Source organism: Oxyura jamaicensis, chromosome 7, assembly GCF_011077185.1.
Source record: "Oxyura jamaicensis isolate SHBP4307 breed ruddy duck chromosome 7, BPBGC_Ojam_1.0, whole genome shotgun sequence".
Classification (NCBI taxonomy): domain Eukaryota; kingdom Metazoa; phylum Chordata; class Aves; order Anseriformes; family Anatidae; genus Oxyura; species Oxyura jamaicensis.
In genome coordinates this window covers 37,525,556-37,544,422 of record NC_048899.1, presented here as the reverse complement: position 1 = coordinate 37,544,422, position 18,867 = coordinate 37,525,556, and the positions used below count along the sequence as shown (strand labels likewise).

Here is an 18,867-nt window from a genome sequence, read left to right as displayed (position 1 = left end):
GAAGAGCGGAGCGGAGCCGGTCCTGGTCCCCTTCGGTCCTGGTCCCCCTCGGTCCTCGCCGCTGTTTGCCTGGGACGAGCGGGCGTCGCCGCGGGAGGCCTCTGTCAAGGCAGCGGGGGGCGGCCCCTGGGGGGGAGCGGGGCCGGGCCGGGCGCCTCAGGGCCGCTGCGTTCGCTTCTCTTGCAGGGGGAGCCGGGCCGGGGGCCGGGGCAGCCGGGCGGCGGCGATGGCCAAGGTGAGCAACCCCCCTCGGCGGCTGAGGGCGGAATGGGGGCGTCCCCGTCTTCCTTCCCCCTTTAAAGCAGCCTTTAAAAACAAAAAAGGCATTCTCAGGAAGAGGTCGTCGGGAGTGTCATCCTTCACCCCTCTAAGCGCCCGAAGTGTATCGTGTGTTAAGGCGAAGCCTTCAGGTTCGCTGGGGTGCTTTCAGACTGAAACATAAAGTATACTTTACTAATATAGTCTGTTTTGTCATCGAGATGGGGATACTCACTGGTTTCAGCGGGATTTTTTACTGGGGTGACGCCAGGTATGTAAATATTTGGACTAGTGAGCTAAGTCAACGTATCGATAAATAGTGGTAACATCTCCGCCTTAAATGAACCTGCTGATAAGGAAAAATGTTTCTCTTGTAGTTATGTGTCACCAGTAATTATTTCTGTAGACTTTAATCTGCAATATGTGTAATTGTTACGCAGAAACTTACTTCAGCAGTGCTTTTACGTGGTAGGGAAAAGGCTCAAGTGGAATCGGCAGGGTTTGTTTTTGCTACGCGAATCTTAAACCGCCTGCAGTTTTAGACCTAGACAACTTGAGACCTTAACTGTGAAAACTTGATGATGTTAGTAAATTAACTGTGTTAATGTTTTTGAGTTTCCGTGATGTTAGTAAGATGCATTAGACAATGTATGTTTGTGTAGAGGTGGTATGTAAGAAGCAGGTGCTTCCAGCTTAGGTCATGACACTTTAAATAGAGTCTTTATCTGAACATGTGAGTAGTACAGTTTTTAAGGAAGAACCCATAATTTCAGTTTCTTGAAATAATTTTCTTTCTCTCACCTGGGAATGAAGCTTTATGAAAGCACATAGGCTGTGGCGGGGGGGCTTATGTTTTTTGGGAACGTGTGGTTTTGTGTAACTAGTCAAAAGTGTTAGTAGCTTTGTGCTACATCTAAGATCTTTTAAATTATGCTTTATCTTTTGCGTGTATGATGGGTTACTTTTGTTACGTGTGCAGAACTGTGTCCTGAAAGTAATCCATCCCTTTTTAAAGTATAAAAAATAGACTGTACCATTCTGTTTAGTTGGGTCACCTGGATGTTTTATTCAAAAAAAAAAACAAAGATGAGTGACAGTTGCTCATGCTGCTGAGATAACACACCATCGTTGGGCTTCAGAGTTAATCCTCATGGTGAGGAGCCAACAGCTCTTTGGAGCCCTTTGCTGAGACCATTTGTGTGCCGAGGGAGGTAGCGTTGCATCACTTGCTGTCTGCTGCGTGGCTGAATCAGCTTCTGATAGAGTCATCTTCTGCAACTGAAAGTTATGTTGACAGTAGAGTTCTGTGGCGTGAAGCAGATTTTCTGGTGTATTCCAAGACCGCAGCGTTCGTAAAGGTTTTGTGGCTTATTGGCAGTTTGCCCAGGGTACTGATCTGAGCTGTTTGCAGTAGTGCTTGTTTATAAATATGTGAATGTGCTGAGCTTGCAAATCGGAATAGCATTGGTTGTCCTAGCTGAAGTTTTGCACGTGTTAAATATTTATGGATTTCAAGAGCAAAATACAGAAGCAGAAATTACCATACCCACCTGTTTTGGTATGCATGTCCCCCTGTATGGCTCAGAGCTGTTTGTGCGCGTGCTTTGCTGGCGAAGCAATGTGTGTATGCACATATGTATGTGTGCTTCTAGATGAAAGCTGCAAGATGTATCTGTGGGGATGCTATCCTGCGTCTCCCTCAAGTCTTCTAGGAAGTGGGACTATAGGTGAACTAATGTTCGGGCTAGTTTTAGGGCAGAGCTTTTGGATATCAGCACTTACTTAATATTTCTGGTAACGAAGGACATGACTGAATTGTAATCATGGAAACAATGCATGATTTTTTCACATCTATAACTTAAGTTATGGGGTCTCAGTGGTGCTATTTAAATTTTTTGGTTTTATTTTCCTAAAGTGAGGAGGCCTATCACTAAGTGCTTTTAAGGCTTTTCCTTTACTTAGAATACTATTACTAATTTAAAATGATGATAATATGTTCTGAAATACTGATTTTACAAAAACAAGTGATGATACATTACAATTTTAATTGTGGAGCGAGGTTTTCTCTTGTGATCTACAAAACTGTACTTAAACTAGTAATTTTGCTAGCAGTATATAATACTTGCTTTTGTTTTTGTCTTCTCAGGTGCTCTGTAACAGAGCAAGATTGGTCACCTACCTACCGGGGTTTTATTCCTTAGTCAAAAGAGTTGTAAACCCCAAGGCTTTTTCTACAGCAGGTTCCTCTGGCTCAGATGAGCCTCATGTTGCTGCTACACCTCCTGATTTATGTAAGAAAAAGCAAATTCATTTTCTTTGAGTTCATGTGCTATCAGAACTGTCCACCCCGTATAAAACTGGGAATTCTGAAGGGTGTTTTCTTGCAGGACACTTCTGTGTTTTGGTTGCCTTGGTTACATATGATTGTGCTGAAATACAGATATTTGAATGGGAGAGGTTTTCTTTGTCTTTTTTTTTTTTTCTTGTTAAATAATGTGATTACTAAAGCAAGGCCTTGACTCTTACAGGTCCAAGAACTGTATGGCCAGATGAAGTAATGGGTCCGTTTGGTCCTCAAGACCAGAGATTCCAGTTGCCTGGTAACATTGGGTTTGACTGTCACCTAAATGGTACTGCTTCACAGAAGAAAAGCCAAATTCCAAAACCTCTGCCCGATATATTAGCAGAGCCTTCACCAAGTGAAAGGCATGAATTTGTAATGGCACAATACATAAATGAATTTCAGGTAAGAACAGGCTTCCCCTGTGAGGCTGATAATTCTTGCCCAAAAGAAACATAATTATTCCTCCTGAAAAAAAGATACTGATGATGTTCTAGATGGTGATTAAAGATGAGTTTCAGGTAGGGTGAGGGGAAGATTGCAAAGAACCTGGCTTTTTTTTTCTTTTAGGAGATACAAAAACAAACCCTGAAATATTTATTTTTTTCTTTTTAACTGCATGTCTAAGTAGTGCTTAGTGAAATAGTATCTTAGTAATGACCTATATAGGTGTGTGAAAAAGAAAACTTCAGGTTCAAAATGTACTGTTTACCAAGCCCCAACACCTCTTATCAAGTAGGACTGGTAGTTTCTAAACTTCAGTATTTCATTTAATGGACCTGGGCTTACATAGTTTAGACAGTGTCCTTAGACCTGCCTGTTCAGTTCTGACTACCACTGAATTCAGATGTGAGAAGCAGACCAGCACAGCTCAACCTCATGTCTCAAAATGAGAAGGCATTTTGGCAATTACAGAACTTGAGCGAGTCAGATGCTTTATTAACAACAGGCAGCTTGCTAATTGCTAGCTTGACTTGCATGATCAGAGCGTTTCAACAAATGTTTATTGCTACTAGCTGCTGATTCAGCTTTCCCGTCCCTCTGAGTTTCTGACGTGCTCAGACACCAGAAGTCAGCTAATAAATCTCTGCTGTAAAAATGCTGTGTAGTGTTTTCTGTAAATGTGATATTTTATTCCAACATGTTTATAAAACACTTCTGGTGAGCTCACAGATTTGTGTTCAACTTTTGTGGATCATAACTTTGGTCAAAAGACCAAAAAAAAGTTCTGGTCATCTCTTTAATGCAAACCAGGTGTGGCAAATCAGCTCTTTTTAATACTAGTGCTGCTCAGGAATCCACAAGCAGCATTTTGCTAGTGAAAATGCTAAACCAGGCACTTCTGGAGAAGACCCAGATTTGGGCATCAGCTGATACCTCCTGCCACAGGTTGCTGCAGCAAGCAGGAGAAAAGCTCGGTGCCACTGAAGCTCAGGCACCTGTCCTTGAAGCAGTCAGAGGAATGGCAAACCCCTCAGGCCCCTCTATACCTCAGACTGATAAATTAGTTGATGCAAACAGAGTAAATGAACCTACCAGCCCAGTAGTATGAAACATGGTGTTCATGCTAGGAAAATGGCCATTGTCTCTTGATGGCATGCATGGTAAGTGGAGGTACTGTGTAGGTGGAAATTAGCTGGATGGAATGGGAGCAGCAGACAAATCGGAGTCGAGCATCACCATGCCTTTCTTAGTAAGAGAAGCATCCTGGGATTAGGAAGAACAGAAAGGGTGCACCAGCATAACCGCATGATTTGGGAGGCTTAAAGTACCATCTGAGCTGACTTCTGCAGTTACAATGCAAGGTACATGGGGAAACATGAAGTGCAGTTAATGTCTGTTGTTAGTCTACATGAGTTTTGTGGTTCTTTTTTTTTTTTTTTTTGCTACTGTTCTTGATTTTAAATTCTAGAACAGAAACAAAAATATGCTTTGTGTTCAGTGCAATAGTTTGCTCTAGGGAGAACTAGGAGATATAAGTGTGTGTTAGATAGGACACAATGTACTTTATGTTGTAATTTCAGTCCTAAGAGAAACTCTTTGTAAATTATGGCAAAGTTAAAGATAGAAAACCTGTATTTAGGTATTCTGTGCCAGTGTTCCCTAGCAGTTGCTATGCCAAAGGAGGCAGCTGTTCTAACTTCCCTGTTAAGAACATTGTAAGCTTAAATGTTATACATCTGACTTACAGTGCTCAATTTGTAACATACCTGCAAGAATCCCCGCAAGAATCTTTTTTTTTTCTTTTAAGAAACTGTAGAACTAAGCTGTAGAGAGTAAAAATAGTATTATTGGAAAACACTTCTGATTTTTAGGCTGCTAAAGCAGAAATTACTGGCAGTTCAGAGCTCTAGAACTGTTTTATTCTAGTTCAAGTAACAATGTGTATGTCTGTAATCTATCAATGGTCATTGGATTGAATACTTTCAGGCTATTATTTCAAAGGGGTGTTTTTCAAAGAAGTTGGCTAAGGCTTTGAATAACACAGCTAAAGTTTAAATTTCTGTTTAAGTAATAGGTTATATGTATCAGTTCTTATTTCAATGTTTGAAAACCAAGTTTTAAGTCACAGCAAATCAACTTGATGTGAAACTACTTGGGTGTATCAGTGGACACAGTTGCAAAATTACAGTCTGTGCAATGTTAACTCGTGTTGAGTATTAATAGGAAAGTTAAAATTTTCATTTTTCGCAGGGTGCTGATGTTCCACAGAAGCAGCAAATAAATAATGCTGAAACATACTTTGAAAACGCAAAGGTAGAATGTGCAGTACAAGCTTGTCCTGAACTGTTACAAAAAGGTATGTATTTTCTTGGCAGTCAAAAAATGTATTTTTTAAAAAAAGAAGTAAAATATGTAAATAAAGGCTATGATAAAATTGACAGAATGTGTAATGGAGTAAGGTAATCCAAAGTCAGTATTTTACAAGAGAAAAACATGTTATAAAACGAAGACTGAGATTTTGCTGTTGACGGTACTTTGCATTTCATATAAAATTCAATGCCATTAAATTTAAGATCAGCTGGGGTGGGAAGTGACTTCTGTCAGCTTCTGTAGGGTCAAGAAATTGTGGAATTGATTCATTACCTAAAAAACAAGTTGTGACAAAATCAAGTGTGTTGGCACTACTTCTTACTAAAAGAGTGAATGGAAATCATATTGCTCCTGAAGGCATCGGTTTTATATTTTTTCTTTCTGTTCTAAAAGATAGTGATTGGAATTTAATTGGAGTAAAAACTCCCGATTTTAGAAGTGCTGACGAAAGACTGAAATCCTAGGTCAGATACTGAAGAGGGCAGACTTCTCAGAGAGCAAGAGATTGGACCTTTGGACTTCTAATTCTGGAAGGCGCTGCTTTCTCCCCCAGTGCAAACAAGGCTCTAAGAAGCCTGTTTGTCACTTGGTGTGTTCCCCTTTGTACTCCAGAGGGGGAATCTTTGGGCCCTTTTCTGTCCCAACTAGCAGCATCCTGTGAGTTTGCTCTCATCTCCTAGGAAGAGTCTGAAGTGGATCTGAGACATTTTTATCATGAGATTTACTGTAAAAATCAGTATGTGTGAAGTAACGTGGTGTAGCCAGAAAATACGAATCTGTGCATCTTGTGTGCAGGGAACTGTGGTGGTCCTAGCTTCAAAATATGGAACTGTTTCTATAGTTACCGTTATATTTTTGCAAGTAAAGTTACTTGATTGCATATTCTGAATGTATGGAATGCTGGGGCTTTTGTCATCTTAGGAGACCTTGGAATAGCAAACTCCAACCCCTAAGTGACCTTTAGCAGGGCCTTACCAATGTGCATTACCACAGAAGTAGGGTTGATAATTTGTCTAAAACTGAGAAGTCCTAAATAAAGTAAGAGAGATCATAAAATGCTGGTTTCCTTTTCTTTAGACTTCGAGTTAATGTTTCCAGAAGTGAATGCCAGCCGTTTAACGGTGTTAACAGTTACCCAGAAGACTAAAAATGATATGACTGCATGGAGCCAAGAAGTAGAAGATGAGAGAGAAATGCTGTTAGAAAACGTAAGTAGCTGACACAAGTATCAGCTTATCTTTGTGGATCAATCTGATTTGTATATTCAGACCATTTCTAGCTCTGGCAGTAATATTCTGTATTGCATGACTGAGTTAGTGCCGTGTTCTCTTTCAGACAAAATGGAGACCACTTTTTCCAGCTTTGTCACTTTAACTAAAGGTGGTTGTCCTGTTGCATCTAAAGGGCAGCAAGTATTTTCTTGCCTTATTTCACCTGTAGTACAACTCATTTTGTAGGATTTTGCTGCTCTGTGTTTTTCTGTGATGTAATTGAAATTCCAGCATGTGCTCTGTCAGTGAGTGCATCCTCACCTTCTGATAATAGGTATGATCTAAGTATCAGTGACCATTACTACATGCTAACCAGCCTCATGAGCTGTCTACTCTTGCCACTAGAGGTCTCTCCGAAAATAGCTTTTTCTCATTCTTCAGAGTTCTGACTGCTCCAGCAGGTGTCGATGTTCAGTACTGCTGGTGGGTTTTTCTTTGTACCTTAAAATACAGCACTTTTATATATTGTAGGTTTTTTTTTAATCAGTAAAATCATCCTACGGGATTTTCATCTGAGAAGTGAAGGTCAGATTTATGTTTGAAAATAAGTCTGCTACTGTCCTTTTCAACCTTGGAAAGTGCAGATGTGGTCTGTATGAAGCAATGTAAGGGTCACCACAAAAAAGGAAGAAACAATCTGAAGGATCAACATAAAAATCACACACAAATTAAAATTCCCTTCATTTTAGTGTGTTCTTCTCTCTGAATTATTTATGGTCTGTTGGTCTTTGGCATTGTAATCTGGTCTAATTATATGTTAATTGGCATCTTCCTTCCTTGTGCACCTCCCTGTCAAGTCTAATACTGTCATTGTAGGGGTGTTGGGATGTTAGCTGTAACCTCCCAGCCTAAAGGTTACTAACAGCAAACTCACCAGAAAATGGTCTGTTTGTTTGCTTCATAAATGGTTAGAAGTAACATTAAAAATACTAATCTAATGTGAGAGGCTTGTGCTGAAGCAATGAGGGTTATTTACAGTCAGATCTCAGTGTTTACAGTGGTTCATCTCAAGCATTTATTAATGTCACTCTAAGAGGTTGCTGTGGAGCTGTTACACTGCATCTTTTGATCTAGTGTTGTACCAGAAATGTAACGCCTTAAATGATGCCTTCAGATGGATTGCTTACATTTTGATATAAAGTTGGAAGACAGTTGACCTTCAGAGCCAGCAAACTTCAAAATACAGAACTGATTTTAAATCTGTTTTAACCCTTAGCTGACTTTAAATTTGATTTTTATTTTTTTTTGGTCTGGAAAACACATAAATCTAAGACTTATAGAAAGTTACTTTTGGAAAATTGTATATGCATTCTGATCTATTTGTATTTTAAAAAAAGGTATCAACTTTTTTTTTGTTCCTTCAAGTTCATTAATGGTGCCAAGGAAATTTGCTATGCAATCTGTTCTGAAGGCTATTGGGCCGACTTCATTGATCCATCTTCAGGACTGGCTGTAAGTTATGTGCTGCGCGGAACCCTGTTGTCCTAACTAGCAATGGTATTTGTATTTTTCTATATGGGTTAAATCCAACTCTTTCATATTGATCAAAAGCTGTTACCATAGGGTAATTCCTTTCCTAAATTTAGAAGTGGCCCCCAGCCACTTCATACGCTATGTCAGCTGTTGTTGCAGTTGGCACTTCTGAGAACATCGTTCAGCAATGAAGTTGAATTTTAGGTAACTAGAAATTTGATGCCTAAAAATTCTTCATCACAACATGGTTGATGCCTTGTGCCCTCCAACGGTCTTTTGGCAGTCCATACACCTCTCTGTCTAGATGGATGTGTTTGTTTTTTTTTTTTAAAAAAAAAAAAAACCTTTGCACTAGTTAATATTTGTTACGTAGAGAAAACGAATGGCTTGTTCTGTTTAAACAGCATTGGCATTCGCTTCCAGATTACACCAGTTCTCTGGAGAGCTGACAGTTTCTTCCCAAGACATCTGTAAAATGCAACAGTGGCTTAAAATTTACAAGGCAGCACTGAGGATTTCTATTAAAACATGTGTTCACATGCACTTTTGTCTGAGAACTAAGCGTTAAAACCATATCATAGTTAAACGTAATCATGGCAAAGCTCATTTTAGCATGGTTTTATTTAAAAATACCATGAAAGGCTGTGATATATTGTGTCATCAGAGGCAAATAGGTTTAACAGGGATTGTTTATAAGCTAAACAAGCGATTGAAGGTGTTTATAGTACTTAAAAGCTTCCCTGGGAATTCCATGCATTTAAAGAATAGTGACAGGTTAATAAAAGTAAGATGTCTTTGGGCTGCAGTTCGGTAGTAACACCCTTACCCATACCCTGCTCAGCAGCAGTAGGCTTTTGTCAGAAGCTTCCTCTTCTGAGATAAAGCAACTGAAATAACAGTTTTCTGTTACCATTATATAACATTTTACTATTGAAAGCATTTTCGTTATAGGAGGCGCGTTGAAAAGGTATGCCTTAATTTTGCTATTTTACAGGAGGTTTCTATCCTAAATATTTTTTAAAAAATTCTGCTACTTTTTCAAGGCATTTAGGGTTGATTGGACATTTGGACATGCTGATAGGCCATCAGACCTCTGTCAGCAGTAAGAGGAAACCTTTAAATATGGGCTACCAGTACAATCAGAGGTGCTCTGCATGTAGATTGCACAAAAATCTTCATAAAATTTCTTCCAACAAATGTAGCTGATACTGTTGGGCTGAGGACATTTTTTAAAACTTATGTGTGGTTACTGGGCTTAGTCTGGAATGTTCTTGGAAATATTAAGTGAAATTCTTTTTCCACCTAGTTTTTTGGACCTTACACAAACAACACACTGTTTGAAACAGATGAACGCTACCGCCACTTCGGATTCTCCGTTGATGATCTTGGCTGCTGCAAAGTTATTCGTCATAACATCTGGGGTACTCATGTCGTTGTAGGAAGCATCTTCACCAACGCTGAACCTGACAGCCCTATCATGAGGAAACTAAGTGGAAACTAGGAACTGTCAGGGTTTCACTCGTCTTCATACTTGATGATTCTGTACAAGCATTGTCAGGAATACCACAATCTGAAGTATTCCTAGATAATAAAGTATGTTATTTATTTTAGTCTTGTGAGTATTTGCTCACCACATGTGACTTAGAATATTATTTGACAACATTTTATGAGATACCTGTATGTGACAGATGAATTTTAAGCTGTGAGTTTTCTTTATCCTCAATGTATTTAAACTCACTTGAATGCATACGTAGCTATCTGCATAGCCTCTTTTAGTATTACCCACTGTTCTGCCTTTTGATACCTGACAAATCTGGGTTCTTTGCATTAAAGAACCCTGATACCACTGAATTTCCTGGGAATTTCACCACTTACTGCAATAAATGGCAAAAGTTGTACAAGTTATACTTCAGGAGGGAAGTGTTCACGTGGTTGCTACATCCTGAGACTGTAAAAAGTCTTAAATTACTCTAGAATCAGTCATCTCAATGTTTGTTGTCTTCATGTTGCTTGGGCTTTTATTTTCTCAGTGTTATATATGTAAATGTAATTTAGAGTTACTTTTGTAACTTTTATAGGTCATTAAATACATTGATATGGAAAAAAGATAATAGGGCAATGATTGGGTATCATCATTGGGTTTTTTTGGATGCAGTTGAGATTTGTCTCTGGAATTGAGAAATGCCTGAGCAAACAGCAATTATGATCAATTACTTTTTTTTTTTTTGCAATTTTCATCAACTGTAAAAATATTTCAAGTGGAAGGTTGGAATATCTTCAGGTGGCATAGAAATAATCAAGTCAATTGAAGTTATTCCAGAAAGAGTAGTGAGAAAAATTAAGGGTACCTGAAATTCCAGAAATGTCAGCTGCCTCCCTACTGAGACTAGCTAACTAGATTTTAATGTCACTGCCGTCATTTTTTATTATGCAACAATGGGAATCCTTCGGTCTTGACTCAGACAAAACTTAATGCAACTTTTGTCTTGATAATGATTGCCAAGAAGATGTTTTGAGAGGTTTAGCACCCTTTCAAGTAGCTAGGGATTTTCACTTTTTTTCCAATATTAACAACTACAGCTTTAAAACTGGTACTAGGTTTGTATGCTACTTCTATTCCCTACTCAGCACCTAAGCCAGTTATCTCCAAAGTTTTTTTTGCTGGTTCTAATGGGTTTAGAACCCAACCCTTTTACAAGTGCCTGTATCTGTCCTTGTTAATGATCGCCACATCACAGAGGTGCAGTTGAGGAAGGCTCTGCTGGAGAAGTGAGTGCTGCCTTCTCTACCTCACCATAGCTAGGCCAGCCCTTCAGAGCTCGTCTCGCCATCTTGTCATCATTGTTGGCTTTGGCCTGCACACATTCCAAGAAAAGCGTGTGGCTGTTGAGGCAAGAGGCAAAAAGGGTTAGTGTCTAGGTATACACAACTGTAGAGAAATAAATATTAGAAAAATAAGTTCTGTGAACGGGTTCACATATATTTTAGATATCTCAAAGGCTTTTGATACTGTCTTTTTTTTTTTTTCCTAAAGTGGCTTTGCTGTACTTGCCTTTATATGTTTTATAAAGCGGGGTGGACTTTCAGGCAGCTATCCAAATTAAACGTGGGACAGTAGTTTTCCAGCATGATACTTCACAGGGTATGAACTCAAAAAAGAATTTAGCACTGTCTTTTCAAATGGCTCTAACCCAAGGCAAAAATCTCACTGAAGCCAGTGGGAGTTTTTGCCTTGAAATCACTGTTACTAGTATTTCTTGCCAGAATTTGAGGGGCAGTAGCATTTTGGGGTATTTTTCTAAATAACATTTTCTTGTACATACAAGCTTGTCAAAACTCGAAAGAGGCTAGAACTGCTCTGGTTCTACTTCCTTCACATCAGAAGAGCTATAATGTATATTACTTGCTATTGTGAAATAAAAGTTCTTGAATGCAGTGTGATTAAATGTATTTCTGATAATTAAAAATCAGTGTTACAAAATTAGTTTCTACGGTAAAGAAATAAATGAAAAGAGATGCTGCATGTAAGGTCACATCTGTCTCCAGCAAAGATTAATGTTCTGGGGGAAGTTCTTAGTTTGGAGAGGCTATTAGTTTCTAAAAACTTGGCATATTTACTAGAAAATGAATGAGTTCATTAAAAATACAGTAAAGCGGTGCTGAGCATCGCAAGAGGAGTGCTGTGACTGTGTAGGTAGATTTGCAAGCACAGCAGTATGCGTGGTGAATATACTTAAAATGCTGCAAGTCAAAATCATTCATATTAGTCAAAAGGCTGAAGAAACGTTAGGGATGAAGTTTTTGTCACTTAGGGGCCTTAAGATAGGAGGAACTGAGCTAAATATCTTTTCAAAGAATTCCTACTAAAGGTGGAGAGAGAAATTACAGAGCTGTTTATTTTTAGTCTCCTTAAAAATGCTTCATCTAACGTGAGCTGTTATCCTGCTGGAGCTCTGCACCAGTGTAGTCCTAAATAGCGGGTGGCACTGCTACTGAGGACAGTCGTGGTAACAGGGTTTTAATTTTAAATTTCAAAGCTAAATTTTTAACCAGGCTAAAAGTTGAACCCAGGACAAGATCCTGAGAGAAATGGCCGGTTCGCAGTTGGATGGAGATGGGTTTCTGTCCTGTAGAAGATGAAAGTCCTCACTGCACGTCTGAGCTCAGAATGAATTACGATGACGTTGCTTGGTCAGTTGAAGGAGCACAGGGAAATATCTCGAGGTCTTCGGTTCTTTTCAGAAGAAGTGATCAGTTTCCTGCAGAAGTGATCCTGTGATGGGGAGCTCTCTCTTTCCACCTGAAGGCTCCTGAAGTTGGGACTCAGTGGAGACTTTTACCCGGCCTCTGGTAGAAATGTGGAAGCAGCAAGTGCCAAAGAAGTTTCTGCGTTCAGTAAACAGCACACAACCTGTTCTTGGGGCTGTGAGTGTTCAAGTTCACTGTGCTACAATAAGAGCTAACTGCAGGAGTCGTGCTGTTACCCACATAACCCCAGATGGTTCTGTGGTGGGTTGGACGGAGCGATAGTATTTTAGCACGTTGGGGACTGTGTATAGAGCTATGGTGAATTCACAGTCTTCTACTCAACCACTTACCATTCATTTATTCCTGATACATCCTCATGCATGCTTCGGAACGTAGCTTCATACCCAACTAGCTCATTTGTGAGAGAGCAAAGAAACCAGTTGTTCTCTGAGTTTAAAATCACCTCTGTATAGTCCATCACATGGAGGGAGGGAGTAGAAAGCCTGTTAGTGGTGATGTGGAGCTGAAATGTAATAGCAAAATCTTTGCACTGCTTGCCTTGTGCTCAGTCCTTTTAAAGCCTCTTTTTATTAAGCATCACTTCTTTTGTACTCAGCATCCTCAAAATTGGCAATCAGACTCACAGCCCGCGTGCATACATTTGTAGGGCACTGGAAAAATAAACCAGGTAATCAAACTCTTATTTATAAGAGCTTAAACAGTAAAGAACTCTTATTCTCCTTCCACCAGCAGCCAGCTGGCTGGAGAAAAAAAAAACCACCTCAAAATAATCCGTGAGGTCAAAGGTGCCTCTTGCAGGAGAAGGCCCATTTTCTTTGACGCGCTGTCCCGTCGGCAGGCTCATTGCCCTTTCTTGCTAATTGCAGCATCATTCAACAAGAGACACTCTGCTTCATAAACCTGCAGGGAAGCGCCGCTGTAACTTTAGACAGCTCCCGCAAGGGAAGGCTGCGGGACGTAAGCTGCTTTGTCCCAGTGAGGTGCAGAGCTCGCCCTGAGCTCGTTTGGCTCTGAGAGGCTCTGCCCAGGCTCTTTTTCCTCAGCTCTGCTCCCAGCAGCAGGGCAACTCCGTGCTGCCTCAAGGACTGAAAGAAACACGAAGGCTGATGGTTCAAAATATGCATGGAAATTATTTTCGGGGCTGTGTGGTCTAACTGAAGCTTCTAAAATGTCTGATGGATATAGGTGAGGGGGTTATTACATTATATTACAGGATACCCAGCGTATACTTCGGAAATCATCCCCTTTAGAAATCAGGTAACTTGCTAAACCTTAGTGTTAACACTTCAAAACCGCCCGTGTGACCCCGTGTATTAAATTAATTCCTTCTCTTGCTCTCAAGTTCATACTTAGTGGACACCGGTAGCAGTTTGAGACCCCGCGAGTGCTGGAGATGCCTTGCCAGCACTGCTGCGGGGATGAGGAAGGTGAATAAATATTCACGCTGTCCTGGTGAAGGAGCAGAAACGCTGCGTGACATAATTGGCAAGTGAATAATTGCAGGCTGAAATACCTCATGTGCCCCCAAATGAAACATTTAATGCATGGGTATTTATATATATATATATCTTTCTAGCTCTTTTTCACACTTTTTTTTCCATTTTTTTTTTACACAAAGTCAAAAGCCATAAAAAAAAAAAAAAAAAAAAAAAAAAGCTGATGTTCTTTCTGACTAGCTGTTTTTACCACAGATCCATCTTTTAGCATAAATATTTCATCATGTGTCACTGTGTGTTGCAGCCGGCTGTGGGCTGCTCTTGGACCGAGCGTGGGGAAGGGGCCGTGTATAGATGGGGTGCTGCGGCCCTGCACGCGCGCTTGGTGGAAGAATTAATTACAAATAACAATACAGAGGGAAAGGCCGGCAGCTTAAGTGATTACCTTTTGTCCAGGAGCGTAGCTTAAGCGAGGCTAACTACCTTTAATTGCATTTAGCAGTGAAGCACCGACACGTTGCCCCTGTTGGCCCAAGACCTTCGAGCAGCAATCATCAACACCTGCTACACCTGAGCACGAGCTGCTGCCTCTGCCGGCCCCTGGGCCTCTTGTTTTTCACTTGGGGGCCGCTGAAGCCAGCTGAGCTGCTCTGATTTCCTCCACATGAAGGTGCAGCTGATCAGGCTCCCTGTTGCAGGAAGGTCGGAGCTTTCGCAGCCCTCGCACAGGGAAATGTTCCGTGCGGCTGGGAGGTGCCCGGGAGCCCCATGCACACACACGCACAGCCACGCGCTCCAGGCTTGCAGCAGCTGCTTGAGGCCAACAACAGCGGCTTGTATCAGCTGCAAGAGCAGCGATGTGTTGGCTTTTTCACGAGGTCCCGCTCTGTTATAGTTCCCTTTGTTCCCCGGGGGGTAACGGCGTCTGACAGGGGTCTTTGTCAGGAGCACATCTTTGCCGTGGGCTGCACGCAGCGTGGCCACGTGTCCCCTTCCAGCTGCTCCAGGGGGTGCCGAGTTTGCCCAGGGTTTTCTCACCTGGGTCTAAGCTCAGCGTGTGCATGCTAACGTCTGCCTGAATCCGATGACTATGACTGAAGTGTTTGCGTGATCACACCCTAAACATTACACCCAAACACAAAAGCTCTTAAATTAAAGAGGGGAAAAAAAAACACCCTCGCCCACCTGCTGTTGGGGGAAGCAGCGATCCCGCAGGTGGTTAACGGGCCCTGAGCTCCAGCTGCTTCCCACTGCTCCGTCCTGCAGCACAGACCTCACCGAGCTGCTCCACCGAGCCCGGCTCTCCTGGGACCGGCCTGCTGGTAATCCTTGGAGCCGGTAAGTTGTGTCCTGCGGGAGGCTCTCGGCTCCGAAAATAATTGAACAGTTAGAGGAAGGCGACCCAAGCTTGAAATCTGGTGCAGTATTTGCCGAGAAAGCGTCACGGTGAGGGGAGAAAAGCCTCCAGACGTTCAGTGAAATCTTGTGCTGCCGTACCTGGGTGGTTTGGTCCCAGCTGGGGTTTCCTAAGGGCTTTGCCACATGCCCCGTAGTGGTGTCCTAGCTCGGAAAACCTGAAGCTAAAAAAAGTTGAAGCCAGTTATTTACTAATTTGAATGGAACTTAAGTGCTGGAGTGGAGCTGGCAAGCTGGAGGTGTGGGCAGTGATTTTCAGAGCCCCTGTGTTCACCTGCAGCAGTGTGCTTGAGCTTTGGGTTGGTTGGTTGTGTTTTTTTCAGTGATTTTTGCCTTCTCTAGCAGAGCGCTGTGGCCAGTGTGTTTTTATCCCCATCGTGCTTCGATGGCACAGAAAGGAGCTCGGGGTGGTGTGCGAGGGGCGAGCACGGCATCGCTGCTGGCTCGGCACTCGTGGAGCCTGGGAGAGGCGAGGGAGAGGAGATGGGGGAAGGCTGGGGTTCAGGGACATCCAGAAGCACGCTCTCACACCAGCAATTCCCGCAGCCGGAGCCACGATCTGGGCGGGAAGCACAGGAGAGCCGGGGCGCTAACGCCAGCCTGGTGCTGTGAAGTGGCTCGGAGCCGCTCTTTGAAACAAAACCGCGATTACCATGGGCTGATTCTGACAGAAATGTAATGCCCTTAGGAAAAAAAAGAAAAAAAAAAAAAAAAAAAAAAAAAAACAAGTGGGGGGACTGGGTGGGAGCCAGGACCACAGGGAGGGCCGGCGGCGTGCTGCTGATCCAGCCCTGCCCAGACCGTGCCGCGTGTGGCTCTGCTCAGATTTTATGCTTTTTTTTTTTTAACCTGATGATTCATCCTATAAAGTTCCTTCTGTGTGCCCAGCCTATTGCTTAATGGTAAGCAACATATAAAATATCACCGGCTATGTAGCTGGCTGCTCTGTTTGGGAAATTATTTATTAGGTGTTGAGGAGCTTGCAGGGCTCCTGGGCGGTTGGGACCTCAGCCTTCAGAACCGACTGTGCATGGTCAGCAGTTACCTGTGCTCAGCTCGTGCCTCCCCGCGCACATCCTGCTCTTGTTTGTCCGAAGCGATGTGCCTTTAGACACGTGGTCTAAATTTACTGTGTGTAAAACGTATGATATTTATAGACAGATAGGTGCTAGCGTGCCTGCCAGCCCCTTGCACAGGGTGAGATTTATGCCTGTGCGCAATTGTGGAGATTGAAACATGGTCTCTGAAGGTCGGAGTCCTTCGTGAGGGAGGATTTCCGCGGCTGGTTTCCCCAAGGAACTGATGGATGGGGCCAGGCAGCGAGCTGCTCTGGCGGTGTTGGCTCCCCCCGCCAGCCTGCTGCGGCCATCCGGGGTTTTTGTTGGGACGGGGAAGAATCGCTGCTGCTTTCCCTATGCATGGGAGGAGAAAAACAAAACAAAGCAAAAAAACATAGGTTTTTGCAAAAAATGCTCATTTGGTGCAGTTGTTTTTTTAAAGGTGCACCCTCCTTCATCAGACCTGTTCTCTGATGGCAGCTGGGGCTGAGCAGCAGGAGAGCTGCTGATTTCCCTGACCCCTGCTGCACGATCAGGAAAACCAAGCCCGTGTTTTCCTGCTCCCCGCAGCGCTCGCCGTGCGATCTCACAGCCCCCTCGGCGCCGTCCTCACCCCCGCTTCCCAGGGCAGGGGCTGGGGCTCACCATTTCTAGTTTCTATATGATTGGGGCCAGTGAGTTTTGGCGTGCTGTCTGCCTTCAGCAGGGCTCGGTGGGGGCCCCGGTAGCATAACCAGTGCCTGTTTCAGCTGCGCGCTGAGCAGTGAGTTGTTAACACGCATCAGCAAAGCGGGCTTTGCCGGGCTGCTGCCCCTCAGCCCGTGGACCCTCGCTGGGGGAGCCTTTAACAGCTCGGTGCCACTGCCTTTCCTTGTCTTTCCACCACCAGACCTCGGCTGCGTTTGTTTGCATTCACTGTGGGCAGGCTCCGCTGTGCTGAAGGCATCCCCCTAGTTTTGGTGTAAGACTTGCAGGTCTGAGCACCCCCGGATGAAATGTAGAAATGTTACGTGCTTAAACCTGATGAAGGCTTAAAAAAATAATGATAGAAATCGTAAACCACATGAATATGTATAAGCTGAAAGAGATTTAATTTGATGTGCAGCTGCAAGTAAGTGCAAAATCGTGAAGTGTATGGGGACCTGGATTCAGAGGGTTGGTTCTTATACTTATTTGTGGTTTTTGTGTTGTTGTTTGTTTTTTTTTAAAAAAAAGTGCAGGGCCCTGCTGTGCCTGGCCAGTTTGCCCAAACTGGTTTCTGTGGGACTCAGTGGTTAACAAAACGCGCTGGGGAAGTGCTGCAGGGCTGCGGCTCACCCGGGGGCTGCTTGAGATGTGCTAACAGGGGCTGTGACCTCCAGGTATGTGGCGAGGTGAAAGGGGCACCAAATGCCGAACCCTCAGGGAAATGGATTTCAGTCCTAGAGGGGGGATTCAGGAGTGGTAAGCCAGTGTGCCCAAGTTAAAAGCACTGCTGTAAATTGCATTTGTTCGGCTACAGCCATGTGCACGCAGGTGGGGCAGAACTGCTCCGTGAGCCGTCGGCCAGAGGCTGGAGATGTGCCTTTTTTGTGCCCTTTGCTGTGCTGCTTTATTCTTTAGCTGAAAAACAAAACAAGGTCCTAGTCAGGAGTTTACCCAACTGTTTTGCAAGCTGTCAAAGCTCGCACGTAAGGTGCTATCACATCTTTTGTTACGACGCGAGACCTGCCAACGTCTTGACACTGTTAAAGCCTCCTGCTGCTGCTTGAGGCACGTAGCATTAATTGCACGATGTGCTCACCCATTGTTCCTGGTTCCTTGCCGTTGTGCCCCTGCAAGCTTTGATGTGCTACTTTCCCATCCTCCTGTGGCCAGGAGAGCCTCGGCACAGACTGAGAATTAGGAAAAAACGTGGAAATTCACGTCTGCGTCAGGGAGGAACAGGGACTGTCAGCATAACCTGTACTACAGATACAGTCCCATATCTTTAACTTATAAAAACATGTAACTTTTTTATTATTATGGATTGTAGAACTCAAAGCTTACTTTGTCAGAATCCTTTCACTAGCTTACATCTAAATAAGTGTTGGTTTCAGGAGTACAAACGGGAAATAACTGCATGACAACCACCAGAAGGCACTGGGACTAAGCGAGCAGCAGCAGAGTATGGAAAACTCAAAGCTTTTTGAGAGGAGGATCCATGGGTCACAAACAAAGCAGCAACCTCCTCAGACTTAGTTTGTTAAATGGTCACTATAAAAAGACACATAACAAATCCTTGGGAGCCTGGCAGGAGGAAGGGCTCATCAGCCAGAGCAGGAGTTGAAGCAGCAGCAGTGAAAGCGCTCAAAGTGCAGCTCCTCTCTGGACCCTGGGGAAGGAAGAAGGGGCCGAGGGCAAGTCCCTGCAAAGAGCAGGGCTGGTGGTTGCAACGAGGCCTTTGTCAGACACCTCACACGTCACCGGGAGATTTAAAACATTTATTTATACAAATGTACAGCATTTTACAATAGTTTTAAAAAGTTAGCCATTTAAAAAGAATATCACCT

The 18,867-nt window shown here is 43.0% G+C and overlaps 1 protein-coding gene across 1 annotated transcript; it reads left to right on the top strand.

The window, feature by feature from the left end:
* The first annotated feature begins 77 nt into the window (after positions 1–77).
* MMADHC (metabolism of cobalamin associated D) lies at positions 78–10,273 on the top strand. Its single transcript, XM_035331833.1, has 7 exons — positions 78–235; positions 2,405–2,549; positions 2,787–3,004; positions 5,294–5,399; positions 6,491–6,621; positions 8,050–8,136; positions 9,464–10,273. The coding sequence occupies exons 1-7, from the start codon at positions 227–229 to the stop codon at positions 9,656–9,658; spliced, it is 891 nt and encodes a 296-aa protein (XP_035187724.1). The 5' UTR covers positions 78–226; the 3' UTR covers positions 9,659–10,273.
* The last annotated feature ends 8,594 nt before the right edge of the window (positions 10,274–18,867 follow it).